This window comes from Sinohyriopsis cumingii, chromosome 2 (assembly GCF_028554795.1).
Source record: "Sinohyriopsis cumingii isolate HCF-2022 chromosome 2, ASM2855479v2, whole genome shotgun sequence".
In the NCBI taxonomy this organism is placed as follows: Eukaryota; Metazoa; Mollusca; class Bivalvia; order Unionida; family Unionidae; genus Sinohyriopsis; species Sinohyriopsis cumingii.
The window spans coordinates 138,587,283-138,603,093 of record NC_142962.1 but is presented as its reverse complement, the minus strand read 5'-3'; the positions used below and the strand labels follow the sequence as shown (position 1 = coordinate 138,603,093).

Genomic DNA, 15,811 nt, shown 5'->3' with positions numbered 1-15,811 from the left:
ACTTCCTGAATAATGGCACCATCAAAGGCATAGATGCAAGGATCTCCCTGGCATCAAGTTGCAAGAAATCTACAACAGGTAAAGTTAAATGAATTCAGTATAATGGGCCCATCAAATTTTCTTTGTGGCACCATAAATTTTAAATTGGCCCATGGATTTTCTGAAGTTTGCCAGGCTTTATATAGGAAAGTGGTCCACTTACCAAACACAATGGCCCACTGGTTCTGTGAGCTTCCAGATGCTTGTAACGGTTGAATTCATCCAAATCACTTCAGATCAATCACTGTGCTTTTTTTTTTAAAACACCATAATTTTTAGGACTGGGATAAATATAATATCTTTAGAAAAAACTGCTTTAAACACAATGAAGAAGTTTTGTTTTGGTCACTAAAACCAGCAAAGCAAACAAATTATTAAATTGGTTTCTTACATCTTGTATAAAATACACAACTACTACCAATTTCTGTTTACAAAACACATACTTTGTTGCCACTTTTGGTATCAGACTGTTCTTCTTCAGCTGTCTTGGTATCAATGCTCTCAGATTCTCCAGTTTTCATCCCCTCCTTATTACCAGCTTCCTCATGCTCTTCACCCTCCTCCCTTGCTTTTCTCTCCTCCTCTCTTTTTTTCCTCTCCTCTTCCTCTCGTAACAATCTCTCCTCCTCTTCCTTTGCCTTTCTCTGTGCTCTCTCAGCCTGAATTTTGACCAGATTTGCTGTAAAAGAAATTAATTGTCCCCAAATGTTTGGTATCTAGAGTAAAATTGTGAATATGGGTTTTATTTCTGAAAGTACACTTTTTTGTCTCTGCAACAAATTGGGTTCTGCTGGACAATCACTTCATGTGATACTCCTAAACTTACAATCTAATTTTGGAAAGATGGTACTTTGCTTAAGATGTATCCATGCACTAACCTGTAGGCCTCTATAGCCAACAATGTCTGCTAAACTCAAATGTAAACTTAACCAGTGTGATAAAGATGGATGGGACTGACTGACAGTGCCTTCCACAAGTAAAAGAATAGAAGGAACTCTGGGAATGGTGTCAGATATGTCCATGTACAATGACACCCAATTATCAAGTACATACAAAGTTTCTAGCATGAATTTCCTGATTGTTATAAACGTAGGAGTAACATTCAGGGTAATTTTTTTGTGTCGCAGTTTGTGTAACAGAATTTGTATAAGGAGATTTCATTTAATTCTAAATCAAAAGCCATTTATTTCATAATTCTGATTAATCTGAATGGAAAGATCAGCAAGATAACAAGAGAAAATGTCAGATGTATAGGGTTCAAAAGCATGTCAGCAAAAACACAGTAGTCCCCCTCTTATAAGGCCACCCCTAATACAGCAGGAAAGTGGCCTTATAAAGTGGCTTTATAATGAGGGTGGCCTTTCGAGAGGGGGATGACAAATGTGAATAGTAAATACATACGAAGAAAGTCACAAGTACATTTAATTCTAAGACATTTAATATTTTCATTAAAAAATCACATGCATATTGTGAAATAAATGTAAAACAAAATGTTACATCATTTTCAAAAGAATGTTATGAATAACCATTGATATAGTTTTAAAACTATAATTATGTTACAGATCACATCATCTGTCACTTTGTTGGCAACAGTCTAAAAAACAAACCAGTCTCAACACAATAAAAAATATCCTTGCAGTCATATATCCCCTGCATATATCGTTTAGTCTTTTGTTCCAATCTTCGACGACTTCAATAATAACATCAGTTGATTCTCCACTAAGGACAGAACACTTAATATTGTATTGCACTTGAAATCTGGTCAACCATCCGTTACTTGCAGTAAAGTCATCATATCCCAATTCAACTGACAAAACTGTTGCTTTTTCTTGTCATTCAAATCAGGATACAAACATGTCCTGGCTCAAACAATCTTCCTTTAGCTGTCCATTTCACCTTCCCACTTCTGCAGAATTGTTTCCTTATCTTTCACGATATTGTTCATCTGAGTGTTTCCGACATTAGTTTTCTGCAAGGATCCTCGACCCCCCACCCCCATCAGTTGAATTACTTTCACTTTCTCTTCTAAACTGAGAATTTTTCTTTTCCTCAATGACATGTTGATCTTTTTGCAGTAAGTTATTCATGTTGCCAACTACAATACTGATAAAACAATTTTTTATGCATCTAAACAAATTGCCGTGTTTTTAAAGGAAGTAATCTTGTCACGTGACTCGTTAGTCGCAGTCTGGTACCCTATTGTTTTTATACATTTCTTTACACTAAGTGAGAGAAGCCAAAACGGCTTCGATATGTACCATTAACATCACTCAGATTTGACCTCGCGGCTGTTAGGATTTGTAATTTTGACAATTATTGTCACTAGTAATAGCCACAAATTATCAAAGTGAACAAGCTCAACATCTTACTATGGGAAGTCATAAAGGCTATCAAACCATTTTCCTGCTGACTTGGGTATTGTACATCAATACAGCCACTTCTCAACTGTTACTACTGTTCAATAATTGCAATCTTAACAATTATCAGAGTGACTAAACCGGACATCTTATGATAACACAGCAGTATGTCTAATTGGATTACATGTACTTACCCTTTTGTATGGATTAAAATTTGAGTCTTTCTTGGCTTTATGGAATAAATGTGGCTTCTCATGAGGCGTAAATGATATTATATTAACCTTAGTGGTACATGTACATTAGTCAACACTTCTTTCAGTAACGAAAACCTGACATCGGGAAACAGAAATCGGATTACTCAACACACGTTATGAATAAAATACTGGTTCTGGATACATATTAAAATAAAATGTGACCGCTTCTGAGGGGTAAATTTTATATTATTGCACTAATATGCTGGCTGCTGGTCACGTTAGCCGAGTGGTCTTTCATGAGGGGTACCTTTGAACACAAACTCGTCGGTGCCAATGGATTCTGGCCGTAAGGAGCGGGTGGCCGTTGGTCAGGGGGACTACTGTACTGCCTATATAGCTTCATTTAAAAGTGAAGCTCCAAAAATGCAAAGATAAAAATTGCAAAAAAAACACTTTAGCCTTCTATTTTTGTCATTGGCACAATACCACCTCATCTCTATAATTCTGTTCCAAACAAGGAATGCCACTCTCCAATGATGGCTTGAATGTTCCAAATCTTTTTGTTTGAGTTTTCACTCTAAATATTTTGCAATGTATACAGGATATGATGACAATCTATAGAATCTTCCATTCAGACACAACTGATTGCTTTATCTAAGCATTCTTTACCTTTAATACCAATGAACTTAAGTAGCTAACAGTAAAGAACACATTACCAGATTGTATGAGCAAATCATGTTTATATTTTGGAATATTAATAAGCAGTCAAATTTAAGGTTTTTGCAAGATTTTGAATGTAGAAAGGAAAACAAAAGAGTTTTAAAAAGAAGTTTCAAGGTAGGTAAATCGGAGTATGGCTGTAGTTTCTGCTGTAAAACTGCAGACTTCAACCAATGCTCAACTCCAGATGGTAACACTAGATTTTGCAATGACAGTTGAAACACTACCTACATCATTCAAAATATCTTTACACTGGCAGAGTTGCCAATCCTCCAGACTATCAATTACTAAAAAGAGGGATAAAAATGAGTGAATTTTGACAACAATTAGTGAAAAATTATACCATGATACTAGCTCCATTCATATGTTGGTCAGTACTGCATTATATGAAAATCCCAAAATAAAATACATTATTTATACTAATTACATGTACAAAGTTTGTCTTATTTTTACTCACAATAGGAAATACTCTTTCACTGCCACTGTTGTTGATCTCCAACTGAGAAAGGCAGGTTATGTTCAGCAAGTAACTAAAAACAATGCTTCAGCATTGGTAGCTTGCAGAACTTGAGTAGGTGGCTTATAGAACTCCAGAGCTGAAATCAGCTGGGTGCTCTTCATTTTTCCAATATTTATCTGCTTTTTGCAAGTTGTGTGTTTTTTCACATTGTTCTGATACATGCCCACAGGGCTTCTATCGTTTCTTACAAATTACCTGTCATACATGTAATATATAATAATATTATTATATAGTACATGTATTACAGGTAAATTGTAAGCAACAATATGAACCTCTGTGCACATTCCCAATTCTAAAATTCACGGCATACTACTATACAAAAAGCATAATGTACATCAATGTTTGATGGCTGAATGAAAGGCCAATTTTTGGTGTACTCCAATCATATTTCACTTTTTGTGGAATGCATATCTTTTTCATAGGAAAACATTTTAACTGTTTTAGCTTAATTACGAAACTGTATAAATTCCGTAAGATGAAACGATTAACAATTAGTGGTGTTGGCACATGCATGGAAAAATATGAACTCAAGTAAATTACAATACATGCTAATCTTTCAGTATTTCAAAAATTCCTACACTAAAAAAAACTGTCTTCATTTAGTGTTTGTTTTTTCTTTTAAAAGTTGTTGCTACGAGTATGTACATGTGCCACTAAAAAAAAGGTCTGTTGGACCCAAGTTTTTTCACGAGTATTTGCAAAATTTCTGTTCTAAATATAGATTATATTCTTTACAATGCTTGCTACAAGGCAAACTGTAACAAATGAATCTAGTTTTACTAACATCGCAACTAGCAATACAGGACCATTATGGGTATGAGTGTGTGTGTTTACTGTTGCTTTAACAATTTTTCAGTCATATTGCTACGATGTCTCCAGTGTGGCAGTTTTTAGTGATGTTTAGCACTGGTGCATCATGTCGCAGACATGTAGCGTGATGTCCCACCCAGTCACATTATCCTGACACCAGGCTGACCAGTCCTAACACTAACCTCTTAATGCTGATGACCAAGTGAGACAGCTGTTTGTAAGTCTTTGGCATGACTCGGCTGGGGATCGAACCCACGACCTCCCGCATCCAAGGCGGACACTCTAACCACTAGGCCACCGGAGCAGTCATGGGTATGAGCAACCACTGCTGCTATTCTGACTTGCACTTAACATGATAACATTTATTTTATTCATGATTTAAGCTGACTGAGAATTTGGGAATTCATGATTTTTTTGCATGCAGTGCGAATCCATGAATAGCTATCTCAAGTTGTGAAATTCACACCAAAATTATGAGGGTTGGCAGGTCTGTGTGTATAACATAACCAATACATCAAATTAAAATGAAATTTAATTAAAATTCAAATTAATCAAAATTAAATTCTATTAGCAAAATGGACTGGATGAGATTCTGTTTCTTCCTATAAGGAGTGTAGTTGCCTTCAAAAAAGTCAGTTTTAATTGATGTAGCATCTTTCAGCCATCCTGACAGTGTTATGTTTAAGTGAAATTTTTTTGTATGTATGTTTGCAAGATGCCCTACCCCCTACCTTCAGTTTGCTTAATGGCCAGATATTTAGTTTCAAGAGATTGTAAATTTGTGTTTTATGCTGCTGTTGGTAGCCATCGTAAGCATAAAGTTACTTTTTCTGCAGGAAGCTTGAATGACAATAAATTCGTTCCAATCACCAATAACTTTGGAAAATGCAACAATCATTCAGATTTCATTGCTCTTATACAAGTTTGGTGCCTACTTCATTTGATGAACGGTGCGCATGCTATTTAAAGTGCCACAAAACCCAGCCAGGGATCGTCCTGGGCTTCGCCAATGTCGCAAATTGCGATTTTTTTCCTTATTGGCGACAAAAATATCCCAGCTGGTGATTTTTTTGGCGACATACTTTTTGGTTATTTAATTTGTACATACACTCATGGATTTGGACTGGATAAATTAAAAGGCAGAACGAAAGGAAGCCACAAACTTGACTAAGCAATGCATTGGAATCAATCTGTTACACAAACGATCCTTTGTTCGTATTGACAACCCCATCTTTACAGTGCATTGTTACATCATAATCTGCTTATGCTGACATCTGGGCTGAGGATTGTATGCTGCGATACAGTCAATCATGCTACCGCACTATACCTACAACTGACCGACTTCTGAAGACGTGAATAGAACAGATACAATTAATTGTATGGCTAATCCTTCTGTTTGTTTCATTCATATACCAATACAATAGTTTTGCTGAACCTTCATAGAAAACTGATAACCTTTGAAGTACCGACTACTGTGTATAAATACAAAACAAATTGAAAAAATCTCAACCACAATTACATCTGTTGCCAGTGCAGCATTTTACTCATTGATCTTTTCCTTTTGCCATCAGTCTCGCGTTACGGCTGCAGAATCTTAAACTCCGCAACAAGAAATAGCAAAAAAAAAAAAAAAAAAAAAAAAAAAAGTTTTGCATAATTAATAATAAGTATTTATTTCTCAAAATACAGGTGTGAAAGAATCCCTAAATTGGGTGTGAATTTATGCTTATATATACGGTCCAGTATTGCCAGGTGTTGACTCGTGTAAGTTTAATTCGTGGGAACGGAGATTCTATTTTTCTTGTCGAGAAAATTTATACAGCATTCAGTGATCATTCTTTGGGAGTTAGGAAGCAATTTGCTACAAGCTTTGTGAAGCTAGCCATGGGGGGGGGGGGGGGGGGGGGCTGCTGAGAAGCTGAGAAACTACTGGTGTCACCTGTCAGCACTGTAGACTGTGAACGTGGATTCCGTATGATGAACCTCATAAAAACTGACATCAGAAATAAGCTCTGCATCTCATCTCTCGAGAATTTAATGAGAATCTGCATGTACAGATGTGAAAAATTAGACTTTGAAACTGCATTCAACAAGTGGGCAGCCCTAAAATCGCGACAGATCTTCATGTAACACTTGTAACATTTTGTTAATGCTTGTTGTAATTAAAGTATTAACTAACCCATCTTTTGTAATTTTCATTGCCTGTTACATTAATAGACTAAATTAACACTTGGAAAAATGTACACTACTTGTTTTGGCGACACTTTTTGAAAATTGGCAACAAAATATTGAGGTTGGTGATTTTTTTTTGCGACAGCTTTTTAAAAGCCAGGACCATCCCTGCCAGCTTTTGAGGAACAAACATGTACCCATTTGTTATTGTGACAGCAGCAATAAAGCATGGTGGCAACATCAAATGACTGTCAGGGCAAAGTATGAGTCAGAACTGACAGCTTGTCAATGTAACTGATAAGAAAATAAAGAATTTGTTCAACTTATGACTGAGGGTTTCTGTCAACATGAAGTTATTTTTTTTTTAACCTCAAGGCTAACATAAGCATGACAAATCTGGTAGTAATAATAGACCAAGGGACCCTGTATATTTGTTGACACAGGTCTCTTGTCAACATAAGTGATGTTGATATTAATGTGAAGGGCTATAATAGTTTGTTGGACTTGAAATACCAGAGCAGTCTGTCTTATCATTCAACCCATGGTACCTGGATTGGTTACTATTGTCCTTTCCATTTTTTTCAATGATGATGACAGGAAGTTGCAAGCTCCAAATTTTGATGAAAATGTTTAGCTTTGTATTCAGAACTGTATCAAGCAACTGTTAATGCTTATCACCTTTCGTCCTTCAATCAAGAGTTGTCAGAACAGTTCTCTTGTAGGAATTCTGAGAAAAGTTCTGCCAATATATTTGAAATTTCTGGCAGGGTCAGGATTAAATTATCAGATTTGGATTCAGCTGTTTTTAATTTTTGGTACCATAATACATGCCAATTAAACAAAAGAGTGCAGGTTCATCCCAGATACATGGGATCTCAAGGTCTTCTTGCTCTCTAATGGAATTAAATGCTTTAGGTCAATATTTTGTATTTATTCTGATTTTCAGCTGTAGGATTAGCATTCATATATTGAAGGATCTTATTCAATTATTTGATGGAATCTTTGCAAGCATGGTCAAACTGTGGCAAACCATAGCCTTAAGGAATCAACAAAGTTTCTGGAATTTTATAACCAGCAACATCCTTGGGTATACATGTAAACAAGAGCATCAGATCAACTATTTTTGCAATGGTGAGCCATCAAATCAACCAATGCTGAAAGACTGAAACATTTCCCAATCTGCCCTAGCCTTTCCAGTTTGGGAGTATACCTTCTTAAGCATGCTGGAAAGTTGTCACTACCATTGCAGTTACCACCGACTTCCCAAAAGAAGTCATGTAAAAGAGTAAATCTGCCAAAGTAGGGTAGAAATTCAGTTAGTTTGTCAGAATAAACACCTACCAATTTCATTATCAAGAGCTGATTTCTTATTTCCCTTGTGCTGCGTGGTCATTTTTTCTGTTATCTCCATCTGCCTGGCAATGTCATCCCGCATCTCTCTAAGGGAATAAACCAGCTCTTTCTCCCATGGCTCTCCCTCCAAAACTTCCAAAAGCTCATCAATCTGTCCCTTGGTGCTGTAGTACCACACTTCATTCTCACCCTCTCTGTAATTGCAACAGACAGTCTTACAAATAAAGATAAGGTAAAACAAACAGCATGGTACAAAAATTAGGTTAAAGTCTCTCCAAACCTATTTGCAGTTAATAAAGTCAGTGCCTACAATATATTAGTTTTCACATCTTTATGTGATTGAGCACACAAGATTTTTCCTGTGAAAAACACTTCCCCTTTGAAGGTAAAATCCACATCTAATGTCAGTGCACCCAAGTATTTTCTCCACTGGATATCCCCAAATTACAACCCATCCTGGTGGATTGTTATCCTAGAGCATCTTCCTCCTTTTTAAGAACAAATGACTGCAGATCAAAATAATCATAAAATATTTGACCCATTTAAGCCAATTTTATGAAGGAAATAATGGTGATCTAGACATTCAGGTTTGGAGGAAAATACATTAGCACTTCCCCAGAATTATTGCTAATAAGGGCCAATACATGGTGGAAGTAAAAATGTACATGGATCTGCCTTCAGATACTGGTGATGGTGAAGATGTCAAGAAGGGAGAAAGATATACTAGAAATGGCTTTAGAGGTAGACCTGAGACCCCTGTGGCTACAGCCTTTTTATTTTACACCTTTGTTTGTTAACATAACTTGTGTTAACATTGGCAATAATTTAGTAGAAAGCAAAGTCCTGCCTCTTACTTCAGTCAATGTTTGTTAAAGCATAATGAAATATCTTAGCAGAACAGCACAAGACTTTCACCAAATTCAAAACCATACACACTGTTTTAAAGAAAACAAATGAACTCGAATACAATACAATTTCATCACTGCAGCAACTACAATGGGAAACCATTACTAATTCTATGCTTTTAACTGCATATTCAACACCTTACTCACCAACCCGTACTCACACCTACCTCATTAGTACCAGAGGCCATAATGCAAAACCTCACGTGACCTGCAGCGAATGCATGCATTAAACTTGACAAGAAAAGATACGAAAATAAATTGGAACTGAAATGATAGCACATTTGACCTCCCTGGGATTTCCAGGGGCAGGAGTCAATTATGAAATAGCCTCTTTTAGATGGTTACCACAAGGGAAATGTACTAATTCCTAACTACTGGCCACGGTATAACATCACTAAAATGTACAGTATCTATGGATTACCATCATGCTTAGACTAGATATAATTATGATCTCATTTCACTAAATCAGTATCCAAATGAATGTGGATGTCAAATGCCATTGGCAAAGAAAACTAAGTTGGGATGGGGTGTGTTGTAATGTAGCAATGTTGACAGTAACTTTGTATTTTGTTGAATTACACTGTCATTACAACAATTGTGAACTATTTTTACATGAGCAGCAAAATTCAACGAAAATGTTTTCTTTTAAAGGTTTAGGCAACAATGCCAATGGAGTATAAATGAGCTAAGTAATCACTTACATAACAATTATGCAGACTAAAAGCCAGAATTTTCTGCAATGCCTATTCATACCAAAAGGTTCCTGTCAGCAAAAAGGACAAATAAGCAAAAGGAGATAAAACCATAAAAATGTAACATTACAAAATAATTCTGCAATATAAATAAAATTATTTTCTGCCAATAGGTACAAGCTTACACAGTAAGTCTGTAGATCAAAAACCATTATTTTTAGACAGGTCTATCAATATAAACAGATTCCTGTCATCAAAAAGGGATAATTATGAAAAAAATTAACAAACTTACACTATAATTCTGCGGACCAAAAACCAATATTTTCTGCCATGTCTATCAATACCAATAGGTTCCTGACGGCAAAGGAGTCCTCCTTTCTCTGCTTCTGATATACAGTCTGTCACACCCATTACCTGTAAAACAATTTGTATATACTTCAGGTAATTTTCTTTTTTTTAAATAACTAATATTTCAAAGATCACCATAAAAGAATAAATCATTTTTTAAAACCTTAAAGGCTGCTGACATTCAATTATTAATGTAAAACATGGATCAAATGAATTTTATATGATGGGAATAAATGTAAACAGAATTATGTAAATGGCATGCCAATGCATAATCCCACGCTTTCAAAGCTATGCAACTAGGGGTATGGCCTGACCAAGGAACATTGTTGCCAAAACTGGTAATGTGCATTTGTCTCATTTCCAGTATGTGTTGATACGGTTGTTGCTGTTGTTATGGGTTTAACACCATTTTTCAACACATGATAAGCTATACATGGCAGCTTGTCTATTTGGTGGAGGAAAATACACCAACCCATGGGACGCTCCTGACAAGTTTTCTCACATACACACCAGCAGTGAGTGAGACTCAAAGTCATGAAGACAGAGGTGAAATAGTGATCTGTAACCACGCATGCCTTCGACCAATCTGCCAATCTGGGTCCCTGCAGGTGTTGCACATAGGATCTCATGAACAGGGGACACTTTGTATCACATCCACCAAGTCTGAGGAACACAATATGTTTTAGAGGGACAAAGAAAAGTAATGGGATATGATGCACTATTAGTAACCCTGATACGCTGCTGTAAAATAGTTACTTACTAATACCCTAATAGTGCCAATCTGATTACAATCAGATCTTCACTTACGGGTCATGTCATGGCAACCTATGTTATTACCATAATCGCTAATTTTATCAGCCAATCAGATGCAGCTGGAAGTCTTGTATCATTGCGTTTGGAGACTGAGTAGTATGGATAAAGAGCATGAATGTGTATTGAATGATTTCCATTGGCTAATTCAACAGTCACCAGAACATGACCCCTAAGCGATCACTGTCAGATCTTCACGTACGACAGCAGAGATCTGATTCTAATCAGACTGGGCCACTGCTAGTGCCAATAGAGGCATGGATGGACATCCGCTAATGATAGGGTAAAGGTGCATTTTTGGATTTTAAAAAAAAAATGAAAAAGCGTGCAAATGGTCAAGAATTTGGGGACAGAACAAAAAATATTCAATAAGCATTACTGTTTAAGATGTCATTTTTGCCCAGGTACTTGTGTGCCCAACCCTTGATAATTACCCAGGTAATAAAATGGAAAACCAGGTACCAGTTAAATATAAAAACAAAAGACGAAAAGCATGTTTCCAAGTTCAGTTCAAAGACACCAGGAGCAAGTGAATCACAGAATAGCGATTGCAGTTTGCAGCTCACAACTTGGGACTATTGGCTGCTGCACATTTATTCATTAGACCTTCTAATTTCCTTATTTCAATATATAGTAACTGTACATGAAACAGTTCCAAGAAAACAAACAGGTTTCTTGAAAAATAAACCATGTGTCACAGATTCATTCTATTTTGGGGGCCCCGAGTGCCCGAGTGGTATGAAGTGCTCTCCATTACGGATCACTGCCATCTCACCTCTGTCTGCATGGGTTCGAGTCTCGGATTCGGCCAATGTGGGTATGTGAGAAAGCTTGCCAGCAGCTTTTAGAGGGTCGGTGATTCTTTCCGGGGATTTCCCGGTTTCTTCCTCCACCATTATTACTGGCCGCCATGTATAGCCTATCATGTGCTGAAAAATGGCATTAAACCCTACAACAACATTCTACTGTGACACATGTATACATATCAGACCAGTCTAAATTGAAACAAAAAGATGGCACCAGATATTAAGAGAAACATGCTTTATCGATGTGTTTCATTTATGTTATATGGCTGAAAAATGTAAGAGGAGAGGGATTTTGTTAAACTTAAAAACACTTTGCATCTGACAAAGGATAAATCAATAGCACTTTACAAATTTTAAAAGAATCTGACAGTGATGTAATATATAATACAGCATTCATCATTTGTGGACTCACAACCATTTCCAAAAGTTAGACATGTAGACCAGTTAAGTTATGCATAAATGATTTATAAATTTGTGCCTATACTTCTGTACAAACTACTAACACACATGGATTTAGCCGATTTGTGACAAGAATTTTACTGCACAGCCAGGTAAGAGGCAAAAATAAATATACATTTCTTAATACAGTTTTCTGTAATTATGTCATTTAATATAGATTTTTCTCTTTCTATGCTCAGATTACATTTATTTGCCACTAATATTAGTAATAATTATGTTTATACCTCTCATGGGGGTTGGCATGCATGAAACCTACAACAAAACCATTCAGGTTCACTTCAGGTACCCAGATCATTAGGATCAATAGGTAGAAGCTTCCTAAAATTTTGACATCTCTAAATACTGCCCCTGTATTTACTGGAAATAGCTGAAGATCTTGATAGTTTCAAAAATATGAAACAAGGGTATGTCCCCAACTGCTGAGCCATGACCCAAGGACTGTGTTGGATGCAAACATCCATCAAGATCAACAGACCCATCAAGCTTATTGAATGTACAAAAAACAATGTTGAAAAAACTGAGCCATAAAACAGTGTAAGAGAAATTGAGCTAAATGCTAACATTTCATTTTTTAAAGATTTTTTCAACAATATCCTGTTTTCTCTGAAGATACAATTTTTTCATATATAAAAACAATCTAGAAAACCTTTAGTTTCTTTTCTGTGCAAAGGTTTAAGCAATACACTGAACAGCATTTGCGATGCTAACACTGCCTTTGTGTAAATTTGATTTTTGAGAACAGCTATTCTCAAATGTGAAAATCAGAGTGCAAAATAAGTGCTTATCTGCTTCTCATGGCAAGTCAAAGGAAATTGTGAGCCACTGTAACTTACCCAGCTTGGCAAGTGCAAAAATGCTGCTAAACAGAAAATCTGGAGTTACAATGCAGTTATTATTAAAATGAATTTTGTATTTCAAATGCCTGAATAAAAAGTTCTTTCATATTTATAGGTTACTGCATTTGTATGGTAAAATATGAACTAATTTTTCGGATGTAATACTGCATATTTTCCCGTACAAATGCAGTAACCTTTATATTATATGCTCATTTTCTTATTCTACCTAAGGCTTAATTATATAAATAAAATACACTACAAGAAACAAAAGTAAATGAATGTATACTGTATTTTAAACTAAATACACTAGTGCAGATTCATCATTACACAACATTATTAATGGGCACATAACTCCGACCAGATAAATTTGAACTTAGTTGGGTGCTAGACATAAGTTTCAAAGGAAAATGGCATTTTTGTCTACTTAAAATTGAAATTTGGAGTCATATTGTGAATGAATGCTCATTGCAAGAAGTTTTGCATTTGATCTGGAATGAATAAATTTTTGTATTTTTGTCGATTCTACAAAATTTCTTGATTATGGCCTGGATTTATATGTGACAATTCCACACAAAATACATTGGATTAAAGAAGCGAGTGAGAAGTGTGTTGACATCTGCAAATGTGTTTCTGTTTCTGTCATTGAATGTTTGAAATCATAACGTGGAAAGAATAGTAAGTCATTCAATTGTAATTATGAAAAAGACGATATGGAATTTAATACTTATTTCATTTTGAGTGCATTAAGGAGGATGTAATTGCACTTATATTCAAAATTACAGTACAATTTCGAAATGTGTAATCAAGATTGAGAACCTATGACATGCCTTATGTAATTCAGATTTGCAGAACTAAGAAAGTACATTTTTTGCCATTCTTATTACCAGCTAAAGAAGACAGTGAGTGTGAAATAAATCCACACAAGTGACTTTGAAAAGTCAATCACCTAGTTCAATGAGTTTTCAGAACCTTTATTTATTTTACCCAATAATTACTGCACATTTAATTAATTTAATTTCTTACTTTCAGTCAAGTTTGTACTGTGTTACTAATGTAGCAGCAGAATAAGTTTTCTAAACTGTTTCACTTTTGATTTCAAGAAAACAGCAAAGAAACTGATCTGCTTTCATATTATTCAATGGCAAATATAGTCTGGATATAAGAAGAAAAACTGAGCTCAACTCTTGCGTTTGTAGTTTTTATCATCAGCCAATCATATCATGTGTTATAAAAGTTAAGTCTCTCGTAACTGATTCATCAAAAATCTAAAGTTCATGCATGATCTGTAGACCTGGAGTATGGTATTATCAGTTATGTGCATTTGATATACAAGTTAATATGGTACAACGACCTTCTTCCTGCACAAACCTGATGTGCCTTACACACACTGCATAACCAGTCATCATCTGGCACTTCTTCCATTGGAGGATCCACACAGGTGAGATGGTATACTGCAGAGCAAGTCTCACAACACAGTAAATCTCCAAGTCTGAAACAATACAGCATTACAGTGATGGAATATAATGAATAACATATATTTATACAAACAACAAAATGTCCAAGATTATGAAGTCAATTTAAAACCCAAAAATTGATGGGGGGTTAATTCTTCTCAAATATTAAAACAAGTTATAATTGTTCAAAATACAGGAGAGATTTAATGAACTAACCAATGTAGCAATATGCCAATAAATTACCCCCTCAACCTGTTCTGATACTGACTGACAGTTTTTTGGCTGTTCTCAGTTATTCATTAAATCAATAAATTGATGCAGACAAATGTGCCCACAACACAGTATACCTTTGAATCACATACCAGGGACCGATCTGGTGGCCTTGTGGTTAGAGCGTCCACCTCAGATGCAGGAGGTTATGGGTTCAAACCCCGGTTGTATCATAACAAAGACTTATAAAAATGGTACCAGCAGCTGCCTCGCTAGGTGCTTAGCATTAAAAGGTTAGTGTTAGGACTGGTCAGCCTGGTATCAGGATAATGTGACTGGGTGGGACGTGATGCTACATGTCTGCGACATGATACCCCAGTGCTAAACATCACTGTAAGCTTTCACAATGCAGACATCATAGCGATATGAGTGAAAAATTGTTATAGCTACATTAAAAATCTAAATCACACACTCAGACATACCAGAATTTCTCATGTGTCTTTATTTATGGTGGGCTGATGGATCTTGTACAGGATATATCCAGATCTAATGAAAGTTCTCTTCAGTTAACCATCATTCAAGAGCCATGAGAAATACCAGTATATATGTAAAATGAACCACAATGTGATGTGGAAACATTTGACTGCATCATTTCCTTGATTTAATGAATAGGCAAGATCATTCCCAAAAAACATTAATCAGCATCTGCGCATTTTTGGGGGTCTGATATATCTGCTTAATGTAATGCTTGCAACATAATTTGCATATTTGGTTCATTTGCCGTCAACATTTTATAAAAAATAAGTATGGCCCCCAAAACGGCATGTCCTAGACAATGCATATGTACAAATTGTAAAAATATATACAATTTTGAACAAATCAAGAATGCAGTTACTCTGAATTGATCAGAAAGAGGCTTCAGCAGTGTTCCATCTTGAATCTGAGAACGAACAAGGGCACAGATCAAGTTGAGTTCATATACAAAAGCATTCGATTTAATGTCAATATAGGATATGTTATGTTTATGTCTAAAGTTGTACAAGTATTTATTATTAGTGTGAAAATCTATTTTAATTAACTTTTTAAAATTTATTTACAACATTTGATGCCATTTCTTATTAAACTG

The 15,811-nt window shown here is 35.6% G+C and overlaps 1 protein-coding gene across 2 annotated transcripts in view; it reads right to left on the bottom strand.

Moving 5' to 3' along the window:
* The window catches only part of LOC149805923 (nucleosome-remodeling factor subunit BPTF-like), a 90,659-nt gene that overhangs the window by 69,572 nt on the left and 5,276 nt on the right, over positions 1–15,811 (bottom strand). For both annotated transcript variants that reach the window (XM_089950703.1, XM_089950704.1), the window contains exons 2-5: positions 14,390–14,510; positions 10,055–10,176; positions 8,154–8,359; positions 483–718 (exon numbers count right to left, since the gene is read on the bottom strand). In XM_089950703.1, the coding sequence (XP_089806829.1) occupies positions 483–718; positions 8,154–8,359; positions 10,055–10,176; positions 14,390–14,510 (685 nt within the window). The remainder of the gene's footprint in view (positions 1–482; positions 719–8,153; positions 8,360–10,054; positions 10,177–14,389; positions 14,511–15,811) is intronic.